General features: G+C 35.7%; 2 protein-coding genes across 2 annotated transcripts; both read right to left on the bottom strand.

The window, feature by feature from the left end:
• Positions 1 to 93: 93 nt before the first annotated feature.
• Positions 94 to 6,252, bottom strand: Cbr-ser-2 (the record flags this gene model as incomplete). The annotated part of the gene is made up of 12 exons (XM_045240478.1): positions 94 to 252; positions 297 to 464; positions 689 to 811; positions 1,066 to 1,170; positions 2,276 to 2,448; positions 2,710 to 2,822; positions 2,867 to 2,967; positions 3,183 to 3,258; positions 3,308 to 3,413; positions 4,574 to 4,618; positions 4,642 to 4,738; positions 6,091 to 6,252. 12 exons carry the CDS (start codon positions 6,250 to 6,252, stop codon positions 94 to 96), a joined length of 1,428 nt encoding a protein of 475 aa, XP_045093466.1.
• A 13,201-nt stretch (positions 6,253 to 19,453) lies between these two features.
• On the bottom strand, positions 19,454 to 19,618 carry CBG28043 (the record flags this gene model as incomplete). The annotated part of the gene is made up of 1 exon (XM_045240477.1): positions 19,454 to 19,618. The coding sequence occupies one exon, from the start codon at positions 19,616 to 19,618 to the stop codon at positions 19,454 to 19,456; it is 165 nt and encodes a 54-aa protein (XP_045098630.1).
• Positions 19,619 to 20,252: the final 634 nt, after the last annotated feature.

Raw genomic sequence — 20,252 nt, 5'->3', positions numbered from 1 at the left:
AAAATTGAAATCCCCAGATAAATTAATGAGATTAGTGAGCTTCCAATGATACCAGATCAGGTGAAATTTTCAAAAAAATTGTTAACAAAAAATTTATGGTTGAGCACTCATACGCCGCCTGCGTTGTTCCAGAACAGCTTTTGGGCAGAGAATCTTCTTGAATGCTCTTCGAAACTCCAAATTCAGAATACCATAAAGGAATGGGTTTAGGGAAGAATTGATGTAGCCTAGCCATGTGAACGCTTGCTCAACCTAAATTTCATGAATTTTATTTAATCTCTGGAGCCCTAAAATACCTTTGCATGAAGCTTGCAAGTTTCACAGAATGGTCGAATCACATAGGCAACGAAAAATGGTAGCCAACAGAACGAGAAAACAAAAATAATAACTGCAATTGTTTTTGCTGCTCGTTTCTCTTTAGCAACACTAATCTTCTCGCGTTTTCGTAGCACTGCAGTTGGATTCTGGAATAAATAATTTTAATTTTTCGTTTGAATCATTATAGGGGGACTCCACCAAAAATTTTTATTGCATTAAAATGTGTTAAAAGTTATCTATTTTCCGAATATTATTGCGAAAAAATTCAAAAAAAATCCGAAATTCCCAAAAAACGCCGTTGAAAAGGAAGAAAATTCAAAAAAAAGGTGCCGCCGGGGGACGAGGATTTTCAGTGAGAAACCTAGGCCACGGCAGCGGGCGCCTTTCCTGTGTGGCAAATTTTCCGGATTTTTTTCAATTTCATGTCCGGCAGGTAAAAAACGTAAAAAACCACTGTCGGCGACTTGGAAAAAAGGCTGTCAGGTGCCGTGGCCTAGGTTTCTCACTGAAAATCTTCGTCCCCCGGCAACACTTTTTTTTGAATTTTCTTCCTTTTCAACGCCGTTTTTCGGGGATTTCGGATTTTCTTTGAATTTTCTCGCAATAATATTTGAAAAACAGGTAAATTTTAACACATTTTAATGCAATAAAAATTTCTGGTCGGAGTCCCCCTTTAACAAAAAATCCCCAGAAACTGATCCCAATAACATAGTAAGCGAAGAAAATTTCCAAATAAAAAACGATTACTTCTTCATCTTCCTTCGTCTCTTTCACTTTCACCTTGCACGATCCATTATTGTGGTACTTCATGTGTTTCGTTGTTTCGTCTTTCGGCAAGCTACCACCATCGGTCTAAAACGAATCACATAAACATGAGGAACAAAAAACGTTTAATAAGCTTGTTGGTTCGAAGGTTAGTAACGGTACAAATCATACTGTAACTGATTGTGTTGCCCAATCATGTTAGATAACGGAAATTTTGCTTCAAGCAAGCATTTTTTTTTCAGCGATATATCGCCAGTAAAATGGAATTTAACTGAAGAAAATTGAGAAAAATCAATTTGTGACGCAGATTCTAGTGATAAACGTGAAATTTGAGCATAAATCATAGAAAATTTTCAAGTCAGTTAATTGTAACTGCCAAATAACAAACAGGAATGTTCGAAATGGTCTTTTGGAATCGTTCGGAATGTCAACGTTCCAATTTTCAAAATATCGGAATTTTGGGATATTCCGATGTTTGAAATTCCAGAATTTTGGAATATACCGATTTTCAAAATTCCGGAATTTCAGAATTCTGGAATATACTGATTTCCAAAACTTCGGAATCTCGGAATATTCCGATTTTGAAAAATTCGGAGTTTCGGAATATTCCGATTTTGAAAAATTCGATATTTCCGAATATTCCGATTTTAAAAATTCGGGGTTTTGGAATATTCTGATTTTTGAATATTTGAAATTTTCGAATCATCGGAAGTTTTAAGAAAGGAAATTTTATAAAAGAAATTTCATTTTCCCATCACAAAAACGTCGAGAATCGAGGAAAAATGGACTTTGAAAACAAAAAATATTACAAATAATTCCGCTCAAGACCACAAGCAATTTTTTGCGTGCGCCTTCGACATACCGTAGTCCAAAAATTCTAATTCCGAAGAAATAAGTTCCACAAAAAAAATTAGGAAAAACATTCCAAAAAAGTCTTCGGAAATAGTCCGATCGGAATTTAATTCCAAGAATTCAGAAATTTCGGGATTTTTCAAAAATTTCGGTTTTTGCATTTCCATCCAAAAACTGAAAAATCGGAAGTTAGTGATACTAATTTCCATGCACCAAAAAAACTTAAATGAAGCGTTTAGAGTTAGAAGCAGTGCTTGCTAAATATCATGTGCCCAATAACTCAATGATGCAACATAAAGGACCGGACAAGGACATGTATCACCATTCCAGTTTCACTAACGGATTGAGCGGCAAGAGTAGTTACAGTCGTTTGTCCGTCAGCAACCACCAACGGAGTTTTCTCTCCTACCCTGCTCGACGTTCTAGCTGATTCTACAGATGCCCTTTTGATTGACATCTTCCTGTAGTCGTCGTCGCCCTCGGCATTTTGGATTCTCATCAGTGCACTGCGGCCTGTAAAGAAAGAAAATTTGAACTCTATTGGAACACTGAAACAAGGACAAAGATCAGGGAAAATTCCGATCTTTTATATTTCAACCTCTTCTTCACATTGTCATTTCATTTTATTATTAGATGTACTTTGTTCAGTGAAAAAGAACAAAAAAGAAAAAGAACAAAAAGAGTCCATGACTGCAAAAAGTTTTGGCAACAATGGTGTAAACTCGATTAACTCTAGGTTTCACTTTTTTGTGTTTTTCATCCGCCTACACAAACCTCGGTTAGTACGGATTCTTTGGCGAGCGCTGATGAAAATTTTGACATATACAACAACCATAACCAAAAGTGGAAGAAAGAATGAGCCGGCTGCTGAGAAAACCACAAATGCTCTGGAATACAATCATGTTAATGGTAAAATAATTTTGAGTTGTACTTCTCTGTGGACAATCCACAGCTATCTTCCATCATATTCTCTTGCCAGTTATTCCAGCCAATGATTGGTGGCACTGATATCAACATGGAGAGGACCCATACCTGAAAAATGTAAAATCCCTTTTTCCATTTTTTTCAAGTAAGTATTTAAGACTGATTCCGCTAAATGTTGATTCACTAGAAAAGATTCCCTAGAAAATACACACAATTGCCTTCATTCTTTTTCCTCGTCTCCTTCTACATTTCCATAACAAATGAAGGTAATCTTCTTCTTTTTCCCTTAGTCATGACTAGTACATTTCCCAAAAAAAACATACGATTGCAATGACCATGCACACAAATTTGGTTGTACGTTTTTGTGCATAGTTGATTGGATTGTGAATGGCCCAATATCTGAAAATGACTTGGTATCTTGCATAATAATTGAATTTGAGATTTATACCGATCTATAGCAATTGCACAAAGATTAAGAATGGAAGATGTGCAGAGAAGAATGTCAGCAGTCGTGAAGAATTGACATACTGTAACACCCAACAACCATTTTCCACCTGAAAAGTTTAAGTTTCTGGCTGCATTAAAGGTTTCGGAAGTTCGGGATTTAGTATTCATCCGATTTTTTTTTCAATTTTCCGGAAAATACAGATTTTCGAACTTTCTGAGTTCCGGAATAATCCGATTTTCGAAGTTTCGGAATTTCGGGATATTCCGATTCTCGAAATGTCGGAATATTCAGATTTTCAAAATTTCGGAATTTTGGAATATTTGGATTTTTAAAAATTAAAAATTTCAAAATCTCGGAATATTCCGATTCTCAAAATTTTGAAACTTCGGTATATCGGAAAAGACCAACTTTCATATTTTCGGAATTTCGGAATATTCCGATTTTCAAATTTTTGGAAATTCGGAATATTCCGAATTTCGATTTTGCGAAATGTTGGAATATCCCGATTTTCAAATTTCCGGATTTTCAGAATTTCGGAATATTCCGACTTGCGAATTTTCGGACTTCGAAAAATTCCGATAGTCGGAATTTCGGATTATTCAGATTTTTAAAATTTCCAATATATTCAGACCGGAATTTCATTCCAATTTTTTTCCGGAATTCTTCCGGTCGGAAATTTCTGAATCCCAAGTTCCGTTCCGAACATCCCCTTTTTAAAAATCATATTTTTGAAAATGTAATAAACTTTTAATAATTTAACATCAGGATGTCATCAAATCACTGCTCTACAACCGCAATCCATCATTTATCTTGTTCATATGTCATTAAAAATATTTTACAACCCCTTCTCTCAGGTGACAACTGTCTAGTTTTCTATATTCCCGATGAGCACCTCCCTTGTCTCAAGAAGACGATGATCATTAACTTAATGAGCTCCTCCTTGTCCTTTCCCGAAAAAAAACTAGTAAGAAAAAACATTTCTCGGCCCTCAAGTCCTTGGTACTCAACACACAATTGCTCGCAGAGTACTCACGCAATCACAAGTCTCTTTCTCTCCCCTCATTTTGTCTAAAGAAATTCCAATTCCTTCATCTCTTGTTGCACCCCCGAATAACCCAAATGACGAAGCTTTGGCAGCGGGCATCCGGTTGTCAAATCGCGCTTCCCGGCCCCTAGTATCATATAAGTGATGACAGCCAAAAAATAAACTGAATAGCAGAAGAAAAGAAAAGGAAAGGAAAGGAAAAAAAGAGTTGGAAAACTGACCCGCTAGGAAAGTGACTACATGTAGAGGCATGACGAATATGGCGACTGCAAGATCGGAAGCAGCCAACGAGACGAGAAATAGTTTTGCACCTTTTTCAAAGGTCGATAACTGAACACGGCGACAACGACCAGTGTATTACCGACGACTGTCATGGCGATGATGACCTGGAAAAGGAAAAAAATACAGTAATCCAATCTACCATATGAAATCATCAAGGAATTTTATGGTAAAAATTTGAGTACAGACTTCCGTATTTTCCCTAATACAGGTCCACGCTTTACGCGCACTTTGAGCTCAAATATCTCCGTTCCTGTGAAAGATATCAAAATGTTGTCAACTGATGAAATATTTATGATAATTGGGAAAATTCTTATCAAAAAATCCCGTTTTGATATCTCTTACAGTAACCGAGATAAACTGAGTTTAACGTGCATGTGTAGAGTGACCTTCTATTAGAGTGTTTATGGTTCACGGTATCTCATGGTTTTTATTGAAAAACTTTGAAGGAAAATTTTTTATATTTCTAAAAATTCGCGCAACGAATTTGTAAAATAAGATTTAAGAACCAATTTCACAGTTTTTCTAAGAGAACCGCAAATACTATTTAATGACTACTTGAATTTCAACTTTGAGGCAATTCATTTTGATTCTAGTGGAAGATATCAAAAAATTTTCAACTGATAAAATGTTCACCATAATATTAATAGTATTTCGTCAGTTGACCACTTTTTGATATATCTAACAGGAAATAAGATAATTGAGCTCAAAATGGAAAAATAAAAGATTTATTAGAGTGTGTACGGTATCTTTAGGGTTTTACTGGAAAATTTTGACAATGCATTGGTTATTATAACAATTCAGATATGAACGTTTTTTTTTCAGTTTTTGCAATTTCAGTGGTTTTTGGTATTCTGAACAATTTCCAGAACATTACGTTTCTGAACTATGTGTTCAATTTTTATTTTTCAAAGTTCATTCAAAAAAGTTTGAAAATTCAATTTTTCTAAAGTACTTCTGGTTTCTAGAAATTTACGGTTTTAAAAATTCAAATTATAGTTCTTCCAATTTTAGGTGCTTTTTTGTCTTTCTGACCAATTTTTTCAGGACTTCCTATTTTGTCGAATTATATTTCTCCACAATTCAATTTTTATCTTCATAAAATGCATAATTTCAATTTGGCATTTCTACAGTAGCCCCACTCCGCCATCCTTCTTTCACTTCCCTGTCCTTTCTTTTTTTCCGAAAATTTCACATTCAACCGAGTCCACATTTTTCACTAAACTTCTAGAGTCGAAATTGTTCAACAATCCAGAAAAGGCATTCTTAGCCTGTCACGTCTTCGTCAGTCAAAGACAAAGCATGAATAATCACATGGAAAAAGACGGATGCTTCTGGTTTTTTTCAGCGTCAAGTCGACGTTTTCGATGAACAACCTAGCCGCGAATGTGCATTTTTTGAGAGAGAGAGAGAGAGAGAGAGAGAGGGAGTCCCAGAAAGAATGAATAAACGGACTCACCAAATACGTAATCGTTCCTAGAACCAACTCGACAGTGGGAATAATTGATGGCGGTTTCATAGAGGTCATGGGAATGTCCAGTGGCGGCACTGTCGTTGTGCTCACTGCCGATGACGCGTTTATAACACTATCTCGAATTGAGTCGATGGCTCGTAACACCATTTCCTGAATCAGACAAGTTGAGTAGAATGGGCAAAAAGGGAGAGTGAGTGGGAGTATTGTGTTGGAAGAGTTTCTGGGGCGTTATTCTTTTTTTGTGGGCTGCTCATCAGCACTCTCAATGCCTTGGTTTTATACCGAAACCCCATTTTGATAAATGGTGCCTATTCAATCATCTTTGAGTTAAATAAATGAGTTAGAATCAATCATTTATTATAATGAGAATAATCTTTTTGGTTTTTCTGAGTAAAAACCCATAAGAGAAAAGAACAGAGAGCACCCCTAATCCCCACTTCCCTAATTTTATCTCTAAAAAGTTTTCTTTTCCTCAGAATGTTGCGGGCGCACTAATTTGACGGCTCACGGACCTTCTAAGTTGTCTGAACTTTCTTCTTCCTTGTTCAGATCAGAAGTTACAGAAAGGAGAGCAAATTGAGAGGGTATTTATAAAAGTTGATTTTGTCCCTAAAACATTTTTCAAAAAAAAAAACTGTAGCTATTTCCCAGAAGAGCAACGTAATACTAGCTAATTGTTATGTTGTTTTCTAGTTTTCTAGAAATTTTCTGGTTTTCGATGTTGTTGTTAATAATGTGTGTACAAATTAAAATCATTAGAATTGTCATGGTTGGCTCTTGATGCTCGGCGACAAAAATAAAAACTTGCCGAGAACATGGATAAAGAGTTCAGTTCCTATCGTATTAGCTGATACATTACGAACCGGATGTGGGACACATATTCTTTATTCAATTCGACATTTATTCCATTAGAAAATAGTTTTTTTATGTGAAAATTTATAGCTGGGAATCAAGAAAAATTGGATTTCTATTTTATCCTACTATATTTTTTTTGATTCTCCATTTATTATTCACCAGATTTCAACCATTGACATCACTCGAGTTTTTTTTTCGAGTTTTCCAAATTTAGAAAAGGTCAATTTCTTTTTTTGGAAAACGAGGAGAGAAAGGCGCCCACCTTGAATTTGGTGTTTGAAGTATCAATTAAATTTAGATTATTTGCAGAAGTTACAATATTGGAATAATACATGATGGAGTTTCTTTTGTTTCGAACAACAATTGATTAAACTAGTATGTCCGAAGCAATTTTTTTGGAGAAAAAGACTTCTCCAAAAAAATGATTTGATCACGGTCGACTGGATTCAGAATCCAGAAGAGGCAAGTGATGATGAACAGGAGCACAAAAAATTGGAGGGGGGAAGAAGAGAAGTGAATGAATGGGAAGAGTGGTTTAGTGTCAGAATTGCAATTTCCTCTATTTTCCACTGATATGCGCTGATATTCGATTATAAAATTCTACATTCCAAAAAAATATTTCTGGATGTCTAGGAAGGAATCAAGAACGACACCGGAACGCTTAAGAACTTTGTCAGTGCATCTACCGGAATTGTGTTTTCAAAAATTGACAAAGTTCTAGAATTGGTTCTAAGACAAAAACTTCCGCTTCGAAAAAAAACAAGGATTATGAGGATGGCGCTGGAATTGTATAAACATTATGTGCTAGAATTTTGTGTTGCCCAGAAATTGAGAACAAAATAATGTCATTAGAATGTTGAATAAACTTGAGGACAGGATTTTTTTCTCCAAAAATAGCAAAAGTTCATTTTCCCTAATCACCAGTACCGGTTGATAAGATACATAGAAACATATTTTTCAGTGGTTTTTTGGCATTTTTGAAACTTTTCAGCTTGGCTGTCAAGTTTCGGATCACTTTGAAAATTTTGAAGGGTGTAAAACAGGCCTAAACTAAAAATTTTGCATTTAAAGAATGTTTTGAAAATTCGTAGTTTTTCAGTTATTAGAAGATTTTCGAAAAACACTCATTTTTGGCCTGTTTTAAGAATAAAAATCGTAAAATACACGATTTAAGAATGAAAACCGGTCAAAAAAAGGGTTTCTTACTAAAACGGCTAACTGCTGAAAAACTAGAAACTTCAAAAAAATTTTGTAAATAAAAATTTCTGCATCTAGGTATGTTTTACACCCTTCAAAAAATTGAAACTGATTGGAGCTTTTACAATTGGAGCTTTTAGCTCTAGGCCCCTGAAAATGGTAAAAATATATCAAAATTAATTGAAAAACACATTTTTGTATATCTCATTGACCGGTACAGTCTCTCCTCGTTTTTGGATGAATAAACTAGAACTAACAAGACATAATTTTCATAAAGTTCATAAAAATCAGTAGAAACAAAATTTCAAAGATTTCAGAGAGATCCTGGGTGGGTTTTTTTCTCTTCTCCGTTATCAATATTCTGTTTGGACATCTTCTTTCACTCCTGAATACATAATCACTCCAAATATGGCATTCAGAATTTCTGAATCACGGTCATGTATGCTACCTTCAAAAAATACACGTTCGCTTTTTCCCTCTTTTGATCTATAACTCCTTACCTGCACCGAATCAGTGTAATTCCGGGATATGATGATAACGGATGTCCCCCCTTCCCCGGGAAAACGGATAGGGGTTTGTGTTTGGTGAAAATTTAGAAATAACAAGTAAACGTGTCAAGTACGTTAGAACGTTTCGGTTCACACTTCTTCTCCCTCGTTTCTCATTCTCTCATCTCTTCTTTTTCTTTTCTCAACTCATTGCAATACGATCCCCCCTTCATCCCCCCTTCCCTCCTTCCGACACTTGGCTTTTTGACAGGTTGAGGAAGAGGTTGAATGGAAAATAGGAGAATCCTAGAAAAATGGACACATAAAAACTACAGAGCTTTTCTGTGCTTTGTGGTCTAGAAATGGAAAATGATTTTTTTTTTTGAAAAAAAAAGAAGAAAAAAAGTTTTCTGGGTGTTAACTAAGTTAAGCCAACTAGCAGTCTTCTAGACTATAGAAAGAATAAGAATTGGTTTTTTTTTCAAAAAAAATCAAAAAACAGAAAATGCCATCTTTTGAACGAGTGATGTGTGACAATAGTAACTATAAATGGAACGTGTCAGTCATACAGAGCGACAGATAAAATAGAAAATAAGAGGAATCCAACACAAAATGATGGAGAATCTCAGGAAATCAGAAATCTCCAAGTTGAATGGGAATTTATGTACCAGACAGATGAGAGATATCCAGTGACAAATGCTAGAAATACATTTCGAACATGTTGTCTGGAGGAGGGACTACATTTTTCGTCTTGGGACAGAAAAATCACATACTTCAGGAAGAAAAATAATATATTTGGTGGAAAATTTCAGAATCTTTATCTAAAAAGTAGTATGACGATAGAACAGTATTATCAGTGCGTCATTATCTAATTTTAAACCTGTTCAACTCAGAAACTACGATTTGTGATAAAGATGGTGTGTATGTAGAAATGTTCTGAATGGTTCAGAGTTTTTGCGGAATGTCAAAAATTCTGATTTTCAAAATTTCCGATTTTCGAAAATTCGGAATTTTCCGATTTTCAAAATTTGGGAATTTCGAAATTTCGGAATGCTCCGAATTTGAAAAAGACGGAGTTTCAGAACTTCGATATATTCCGGTTTTCGAAATTTCAGAATTTTGAAATATTCCGGTTTTCAAAATTACGAAAATTTCGGATTTTTTCAAAATTCAATTTATAAAGTAGAAACGCCTGAAACTGGTGCAAAAGTTATTTGGTCCAAACATACTTGGTATGAATGGATAGACCAAAATAAGGATTTTTCATTCCATAGTTTTTTTTAGAAAATTAAGTTCAAAATCATTTTCTGGCTCTGTGGACCAAAAAAATATCTTATAAATGATTAGTACACTTTCACGAACCTTTTTTCTTTATGGAAAATAATTCAGTAGATTTTTTAGAGACAATGGTTATAAAAGCGCCTCAGGAATCTCAACATGAATGAAACTACACAAATTTGTTCCCTTAGAAGAGAATCGGGTTCTCACAACTTTTCATGGAATGAAGCTTGAGAAAAAAGTTATGATGACTTCTAAAATCTCGGGAAAATTCCCCTAGATGTGATCTTTGGACAAAAATTAGGTCCTTCTTGGTCTTTCCCATTGAGGTCATAAGTAACAATGGAGTGATGAAAAAAGAAACAAAGTAGCGTTTAGTATGCATTACTCTCTTCTCTATCTTCATATCCAGAAAAACCCCAAATTGAGTCCCCCCGTCCACGTCTTCAGGCTACACTATAAGTGCAGGCTGGTTAGTCGAACAAGCGAACATATGAAGGACAATAGCAGTGTGAAGCGTCAACGGCGCGGCGCCCGTAAAAAAAATAATATATGCGTTGAGAGTGGGGGTTTATTAATAATTCTTCTATCGGAAAGAGAGAGAGAGCACATATTGGAAACCAAATTCACGTATCCTATTCTATTCAACTTTTCCACACCCCGGGATAGAAAGAAGTTTGAGGCCCAATGTGTGTGGCTCCAAACAATCCCCTATCATCGCGCATTCAAACTCCAAAAGATGCTGGCGTGCAGAATTTTTGATACATCTCAATACCAGTAAAGATGGGGAAGAAGAGGAGGAAAAAGAAATTCTTCGTTAGCACTTCGCCCCAGAATCTCATTCATTATGGCAATTTTTCGTGTATCTGTTTCGAGATTTTTGTTCTCCTACACACTCTGTTCTTTTTCATAGACAAGAGGGATAGGGTGTGAAGAAAGTAGTAAGAAAAAAAACTTGACTAATGAAAAGTGCCCTCAGAAAAGGAGGAAAAAGATAGCCAACTTTTTTTTGGAATGTTTTTAGCGCACATCAAGACTCTGTGAAGGATGGGAGGGAGAAACCTGACGCCACCCCGAGAGTCCCTTCCCGACGGTCATTGAAAATTCTAAGCAGAGAGAAGAAAATAACAAAAAACGAAGACCTTAAGAGGGGTTAATCATATTCAAGTAGTCGTAATAGTAGATGGTAGTATAGGTGATTTCTGACGCCAAGAGATTATAAAAGAAAAATAGAAAAAGTGCAGAACAGAAGGATACAACTGCATTGTAGGGTTGTCAGGGACATTGATTGTTTTTTAGAATCTAGGTTAGTGACTAATCTGCAGGAATAGCTAAATCGGAACATTTCTATGTGTTATAATAAACAGATTACAAATCGATAGACAAATTACATATGAAATTTGCAACAGTACCGGATTCAGTTGCATTTCCGACCAATTTCAGAAGGTTAGAGCTCGGTTGTCAAGGTTACGATCACTTTAAAAACTTTGGAGAGTGTAAACCAGATCTAGAATAAAAATTTTGCACTCCCAGAATTTTTTGAAAATTCCTAGTTTTTCAGCTATTTGCTGATTTCTGAAGGACACCCTCTTTAGTACGTTTTGTACTGAAAAACTAGAAATTTTCGAAAAATTCTGTGAATGCAAAGTTTTCAATCTAGATCTGTTTTACATCCTCCAAAATTTCCAACCTGATCGGAAACTCAACAATCAAGCACTAGAATCTTGAAAATGACCGATAATCGACTGAAAAACACGTTTTTGTACATAGTACTGTACATCTTCAATTAGAAAATTTCCTAAAACAATTAAAATCATCAGAACACAAGCACTGAATTTTTAGTTTCTTCTTGTTCGGATCTTCAATCCCCGGAAACACCCGAACTGCCTGGAAACACAAAAACTTCCGAGTATCATGTTTTTGTTTCACACAAAAAGGCAAACAATCCGATGAACGGACGTAACTGAACTCTCAGAATCTTATGATGAAAAAAAAAACCAAAGATCTAAATCTGCAAACTCTTTTCATAAAGAATGAATAGTGATGATGGGGTCCCGACGCTTATGAAAGTCCTAAAAACCAAAACCAGAGTCGCCTGACCCGGATTTGACAAATTGGGTTAGGTGCATGAACCTTGGCGCTCCGGAGGGTGTTGCAAAGAATGGGGGTTGCATATGGAATGGGTTCAGGTCATGATATCCTGGCCCAAAAAATGCACTCGTTTCAATATGAAACTGAAAAAATTGCAGTTTAAAGGGACCATAATACGCGTAGATCAATTTAAAACTTTAAAACCTAAAAGAAGCCAAGCTAGAATTTCTACAATTTGAAGTTTGAATAGAATATCGCATTTTACTCAATGTAATGATTGAGGTGGAAAAATAAAATAATCTACCGTAAACATAAATAGTCGCATGTTCTTACCTGGCTCATGTTGTTGCTCATCGTGCTCCGTTTTTGCTGACGTTTTGGCAAAGACACTCAACAACGACTCACTCACACAATTTACTGTCGGATAGTTGGCCAAATGAGAGCGAGAAGGGGCGCAACGGAAGCAGGAAGACGGGGAGCACCCCCCGTTTAGTTAGGGCAGTTATCTAACGCTTCCGAAAAGTCTATGTGAATGGCAAGCGCCGCCCACTTTTCTCCGTCTTTTTTGGACTTCTTTCTGCTGCTTCTTCTTCTTCTTTTCTTTCAACTGCTCCAGCTTCTTCTGTTAAAACAGAACTTGGGTTGAGTGAGTTGGTTTTCAGATGGCGTAATCAGGAGGGTACAAAAGAAGAGTTTGGGGATTTTTACGCCAGAAAGGTGTCTCTTTTCAATGGAACGTGACTCTTCTTGGCATTTCACAAAAATGAAGGAATGGAAAGATGAAAAAATGAATGAATGAATAATAATAATAATAATAATAATAATAATAATAACGGGACACCAAAAGCGGGGCGCCCTAAGAGGTGCTTGGGATTGTTGGAGTGAATCCCACAAAACAGAATTTCGAGATAAAGAATAAAAGGGGAGGGGAGGAGAAAAATAATTTGTGGAAGCCAAGAAAAATTGGGCGAAGATGAAGAAGGACGACGACGACGATGAGGATTCAGAAGAATAATCTTTGTCACGAAAATGGAGAGAGAGATGGCGAGAACCAGTAGGCGGGATTAGAGGGATTCTATAGTTTTTGCCGTTGCGGGTCCTCTAGCTCACGGGTGCCCAAAGTTTTATAGACCAACAATGCACCAGTGTAAAGATGATTTGTGCTCAGCTTTGGTTTTAGAGTACGCGACGAGATCAATGTGATGTGTGGGGTCCCGGTGTTGCGAATTAAACGTTTTTTTTTTTCATTCAAATGCGACCCTTCTCCACCTGATCCCCATTTTTTAATAGCCTGTTTTACAACTCACTTCTATGGGACTCTGTTTCATAGTAGATTTTTAAATAGATTTCATAGTAGATTCATCAAATGGGAAATCCGAAAAAAGAGAAAGGACAAATGTTTCAATTTCACTTTGCTCAGGCGGTCGGAGCCCCCCATAAAAGTCAGCATGGGGGGGGGGGGGGGGGGAAGAAGCACCTAGCAACTATTGAATTCCAAGACCCCCGTTGGCCTGCTATAAAAATTTGTTTCTTTGAATTCATGAAACAAAAAAAATGGAAAAAAGGGGATTTGAGTTTGCAGGGGTTTATGGATAGTTGAATTTTTTTGGAGCACAAAAAATGTTCAAAAAAATCAAAGCGACCAAGTCAAAAGTCAAATTTATTCTAAAACGGATTTTTTCAATTCTAAACAAATTAATTGAATATTGTAATGGAATTCTGGATTAAAAAAAAGAAGTGAAACATAATTTGTATATTTGGAGTGTGATATATGGTCCAGAGCATTAATACTAGGCCAGGAATGTACAAAATGGCTTTTTCGAAATTCAAAATTACGAAATTTTTGAATTTCAATTTTCCAAAATATTGCAGTTTCGAGTTTTCGAAATCTTGAAAATTTAGAATTATTCCGGAATATTCCTATTTTGAAAATTTAATTTCGGGATTTCAAGTTTTCAGAAACTTGAAAATTTGGAATTAATCCGGATTTGTAAATTTCGATATTACAGAATATTCCGATTCAGAATTTTCGGAATTTTAAAATGCCAAAAGTAGCGAATTTTAAAATTTCGGATGTTCGGAATATCAAGCTTTCAGAGTCTTGATAATTTAAAATTATTCCGGTTTTGGAATTTTTCGAAATCTCAAAATTCCGAATTTCAAGTTTTCAGAATTTTAGAACTTTGGATTAATCCGGTTTGGAAATTTCGGAATTTCAGAATATTCCTACTTTGAAAATTTCAGAATTTCGGGATGTCGACAATTCCTAATTTCAATATTCCGGAATTGCGGTATTTCTATTTTTCAGAATTTTGAAAATTTAGAATTGTTCAGGTTTTGAAAATTTAAGAATTTCGAATTTTTGGAGTTTCTGAATATTCCGGCTTAGAAGTTTTGGATTTTCGGATTTATGGAATATTCCAGTTTTCAAATTCCGGAAAACACTTGGAAATATTCTTTCCGGTAGATTGTCTACATCTAATTTTCAGAGATTTTATTTCTCATGAGGTCCCATTCAATAATTTCAAATCACGATTTTAGATAATATCTGCTTCTATTTAAGATAATTGGATGTGGTCCGTATCTTCCTGCTTTTTTTCTGAGATACCCTTGACTTACGAATGCGATGGAATGAATAACTAGCTTTCACTAACGACAGAAAACAAAAATAGCTCTCAATTGTCTTCCTGCGAAAGACTTCTTCTTTCACACAATTGACCATAGTGGGACCCAAAAGAGAGTTCCTTTTCTCATAATTAGTGTGTTCAAATAAAGAAGCACAAAGCTCATAAAAACCAAAAAGAGGGAAAGCGTGCATTATTAACTAATTAGCAGTATTATTTGCTCAAATAGTGTTTTGCTCCCCATAAAAAATATTTCGATTCCAAACACTGTTTATGAAAAATAGACACGGAAACAAAACAAAACGAAAAACTCACCATACTGCTCATCTTGAAACTTCTGCTTTGCTCCAAGCAACAGGCAAATAGATTCTGGTCGTAGAAAAAATCTAACAAGAAAAAAGTCTATGAAACGAATTGGTAGAGCTGCAGGACAAGACAAGACTCTCCGAGACCCCCGATTTTTCGCGTCATCAAACCTCAAAAGACGGGAGCTCCGGAGAGAGAGACTGGGGCCAGCCTGATTGATAACCTCCTCTTACATTCATTCGCTTTCTTTTCAGACCTCTTGATTCTTCAGAATCCTTTTCCATAAATAGGTGTATTATGAAATGGGTAGAAACAACGGGCGGGTTGCTTTAGTGACAAATTGAGTGAATGAGAATGGAACGGGAAACATAGAATGACCTGAAAAAACCAAAGAGAAGAAAAAATAAAGAACAAAGAGCAGGTTACGAGATCGGAAAACGGAGAAAAATAAGCATAGGTTCAGAAACCGATATTTGTTTTCAGATGGAAAACGGAAATAGGAACCAATTTAATTAGTTTGATAAGTTAAGAAAAACGTCAGAAGTACAGTAACATGACAGGTCCAGCAAGGAACATTGATTTTTGGAATTTCAATAGATATTGAAATTTTTATTTATTTCCAGATGTCAGATTTTTAAATTTTTTTCAGTGTCCTCAGATTATTTTGAGATGTGAAAGATACTCAAAAATCCTGAAATTCATAGTACAAAAATAAAACCTGTCGGAAAATTAGAAAATAATCTATGGATGTGTGTTTGGAAGTTTTTTTCACCATATGAAACTATAAAAGTCAGAAACTGATGAATAATTCGAACTTTAAAGTGAAAAAATGGAACAATTTTGAACCAGAACATCGGAAAAAAGGAAACTTTGATATTCTCTTCAAAATTTTATTTGTAAAAGTTAACATTAAATATTCGAAATGCATCAACTTTTTAAATTTTTTCCTTTGTTGCTATATAAATCTACATGTTGTTTCCCACAGTCTTATGTACAAAAAAACTTTTGGTCGGATTCATCTTATGAGCATTTTCTAGAATTTGATTGAAGTGTTTCGTACTACATTTATTACTGTGAAATATGAAAAAAGGCAATACATCCCTTTAAATGTACCAATAACCAAATTTGCCAAACATTAAAAGCTTAATTCTCACTTTTCTCACATTTTTGCCCCGTGGTGACCACGATCGTTTGCACACGGTTGCTTTTTTCTAATCGATTTGCTGAGTGGGAGGGAATTCATAAGGATTTTCGGGTGGTTATTAGAGTTACGGTATATCTATTGGAGCGAAGGCTCTAGTTCACCACCTCGAAGGGCTTGTATGAACGAATTGTCGCGAAAAAATTAATTTCTTCATTTCCTGCATCTTTAATATTATCCCTAAACTGTTTTTTTTTCTTTCCAATTTTTCTTCAAAACGGTCATGTCTCCGAACGCCTTCAAATTTAGGTTAAAAATATGTTAATCCAGATGATCTCCAAATCTCAATCTCCATTTTTCAGATGTTCCTGTCCTAAGACTAAAAAAAACAACAGGAACATCTTATCTTTATCAAATATGACTCACCTTCGAAACTGTCATCTTTCACTCTCAGCCAACGGTTCCGCCCCCACTCAAACAACTGTTTATCTATTGGATTAACGATTAGCTCTGAAGATTTTGAAAAAGTGAAGCTCAGAGGCTCAGATTTTCAAGTATTCCATCGTTCCGCATCCTTTCTCGTGCAAAAAGTATTCCTTCTCTTCGTAGAATTTCAAATTAAAATTAATAAAGTGTAAGTTCACCAACTTCCTCTTCAATTCTCGTGTTTTATAACTTTCTCACACTCCTTTCACTTCATCTTTGTCCACTTCTTCTTCTTCTTCTTCTTATGATGTCGTTATTTTCAAAATGTCCTTTTTCATTCTCTTGGGGTCTCCAGATTTATTCGCCAGACTTACTTACAAGCTTTAGAATTTCAATTTGTTCAGCTTGCTTTCCCTAGATTCAAATTTTCGAAAATTCTCCCAAATACAAGGATCGACAGATTGCAAAACGATTGGTGAAAGAAGAAGGTTAGAAATCGAGATGACCTTCGTTTTCCTTTTCCGGGATGCATCTGTTCTGAATTGCTGCATCCTTTTCGGATTCATCTTTGTTTTGCCTCCCACGTCTTCACCCCCCCCCCCCCCCCCTTTCATCTGTTAATATCTATCTTTATGACCTCTTTGTCAAAATTTCGGAAAATTTTGATTTCTTTTCTCGGAAAAGGTATCAGTCAAATTTTCAAAAACGGATCATGAATGTTGAAATAGTAATATTAAAAAAAGTGAATTTCGATTTTTTCGTATTGGTCAGGAAAGAGCGAAAAAACCATGTCGTCGTGTGAAACAAAACTCACACACAACAATCACAAGGCCGTTTTTATTTTTTTTTTTCTGTCGCATCGTGTTTCAATAGACAGTTCTTTTCCAATCATGTTTTTGTACATTTGGTATCGTCCTGATTTTCAATATCTAGAATAAAGCAATATTTCTTTCTGGAAAAAAAAACTTTGTACAGATTTTTTCTTTCTTATCTCGCTTCAGCATCAGATATTGGTTTTCAGAATGTCATATGTCGATGGCTCTTTTGTAGATCCAGCATTCTTCACCTTATCTTTTTCTTCAGATTTGTTCTTGGCGGCAACTTGCAACCTGGGGTGTTTTCTCAAAAACTATAAAATTTAAATGTCTCACTTTTGGATACTGTACTAAAACTTTTGAGCTCTATCCATCAGGGATGTTTGGAATGGCCTTTCGGAATTTTTCCTAATCTCGAATAATTCGATTTTCAAAATTTTGGTATTTCGGAAGTTTGGAATATTTCGATTTTCAAAATTTTCAAATTTCGGGATGTCAAACATTCCGATTTTCAAAATTTTGGAATATTCCTATTTAAAAATTATCGGAATATCGAAATATTCCGATTCTGAAACGTTTTTGAAACGAACAGCAAGGATTTTCCAGAAAAATATTTCCTTCAAATTTTTAAGCTTTTTCAATTGATTTTCCAAAAGAAAATATTTTTCTTGAGCAAAATGTTCAAAAAACCGTATGAATATTCGTATTTGTGCTTTACAAATCTCTTCAAAGGTATAAGTCGTAAATCTCGACGGTCCCCCTCAATTCAAAAAAAAATCTGCGCTTTCTTCTTTTTTTCTATTTTTGAAGCTTTTTTCTATTCTCTGAAGCCTCGTTGCCACCAGTGGATGAGGTGCTCGTAAAATAAATCAAACATATCATTACCCGGTTTCCTATTGGCTTCTTCTGACATCTCCGTATCTCCTCCGTACGGGAATAAGATCCGCTGTCTGCCCTTTTATGCCTGGGAGCTCATGTCATTTTCTATCCATTCTTATTTTATCCCGCATTCCTCATTCTCATTCCACTTTCTTTTCAACACTAAATACTACGGAGCATAATACTAGTAGTACGACTCCAGCTTCAGGAGGGTTCACCTTTTCAATTCTGTTCGTTTCCATTTAGCCACCAAGAAAGGGGGATAAGATTAGGCTGCCCTTCGCGAGCTTTCATGAGAAAGCTCCACCACCTGATTAGTGACCACATATACATGGGTTTTGTAATCACTCATGTGTACAACTTGGAAGGCGTGCCCTCGTTCTCCCATTTGAATTCTTTGAATTCAAGTTAGAAACTGCTTTTACCAACTCTCATCACATTATATTTATTCCCGCTTTTCGTTCGTTCCTCATTTTTATGTGGTGCACTCTTTGGAAAAGCGAACTTATGAGATTTTCGAGTGAAAGGGAATCCATCCCGAATGTGTGGATGTACGAGGCGCCCCCGGTGAGAAGCAATAGAAGCGAAATGCCCCCCACACACGTACTGTCACTCTCGTTTGACCGGCAATAGGCCCGATTGAATGTACGCGCTTTCACGAATTTCAAGGTCTGACCCACAAAATTTCGTTTCGCCCTCCCCCTCCCATGCATCTTTCACCCAATTTTGCTTTTGCGCCAATATCCGCGCGAATCGGCCGGCGGAAAACGCGGCGCGCGCTTCGCATCCATTCCGGCTTACCATCATCTCGATTGTTGTGTGTGTTTCGGAATGAGATGACCTACCGACCTACAGTTCAACTTTCTCATTTTGTACTTTCATGAAATTATCCCCCTCCCCTCCAATTCATCTCCTGGCGGTTTCATTTTGTTTTTCTGACGGTCTCGAGTTTCCATTTCGTTCATTCTTCCCAATCCGTCAGATATCTAAAATCTAAAGAATGAAATGAGAACGTATTAGCGTTGTTTTGGATCATCTGAGAATCCATTAGACTTTCGTAAAACATTTAGTATCTGTCTATTTTCCAGTTTTGACGGCTATCGTCCAGCTACCGTACCCTTTTATGTCAAAAGATGTCTGTTTCAGAATAATTTGTTATAATATCAATTTACTCTTCAAACTTTTAACTTTACAATATTCGGAATAATAATGCCAATATGTAAAATCATACATTTTCGAAAATTGTCGCTACAGTATACCTTCATGCCTAGAGTTTTTTGTTTCAGCTTTATGAAATTGTTGGGAGCGGTTATTTTTTTTCTCGGAGGCATGAGAGCGAACTACTATACTACTTGAGCCTAATTTGAATATCATTTTCTCAATTTGATTGTTTTTTTCTATGTTTTTTCTCATTTCAATATGATTTACAACAAAAAATGAAACAATTTTAAAAATAGGCTCGAAGAATACGGTAGTTTGCTCTTGCTCCTTAAAGAAAAGTTTTAATAGTTTTATTCACTCTCACACTTTTATTTCTCAAAAAAAACGAGAATAATTACAACTGATACTTCAAATTTTGAATAATTCAAAATTTAAATTTTCAAATTTTTCAAAAATTATCGCTGATTGGTTATTTTTATAAACCGATAATTTTTATAATTTATTTTTCATATCAGTTTTTGTTAAGATAAATATGCCAATGCTTTTTTTTGCCTGACCCGTATTTCGAATACCGCGCGGTACTGTACCGAGTAGCACCGGACAGAGGCGGACACCTTCTGAAGATAACGATCAAAAATTATTCGAGAAGAAAAGTTCAAATCTTGTCTTCGTCTCTATACATTTTTCAAAAAAGTGTTCCAATCTGCTAAGACATGTCTCAAAAAAATAGTCCTTGGTACCATCTAGACATGTCACAGCAGGCTTCTTCATTTCCCTATGGTCCCGAAGGCCATTGACCCCTTTTGTACGAATAATCAACAGTTACATCAATCTCCAGACCAAATGTTGTCATTTGGTGCGTTCGTAGAGTCTCTGAGCCCTGAGA

This window comes from Caenorhabditis briggsae (assembly GCF_000004555.2).
Source record: "Caenorhabditis briggsae complete genome, chrX, whole genome shotgun sequence".
NCBI lineage: Eukaryota > Metazoa > Nematoda > Chromadorea > Rhabditida > Rhabditidae > Caenorhabditis > Caenorhabditis briggsae.
Note: the sequence above shows the minus strand (reverse complement) of the source record. Positions and strands in the feature narration are given on the sequence as shown.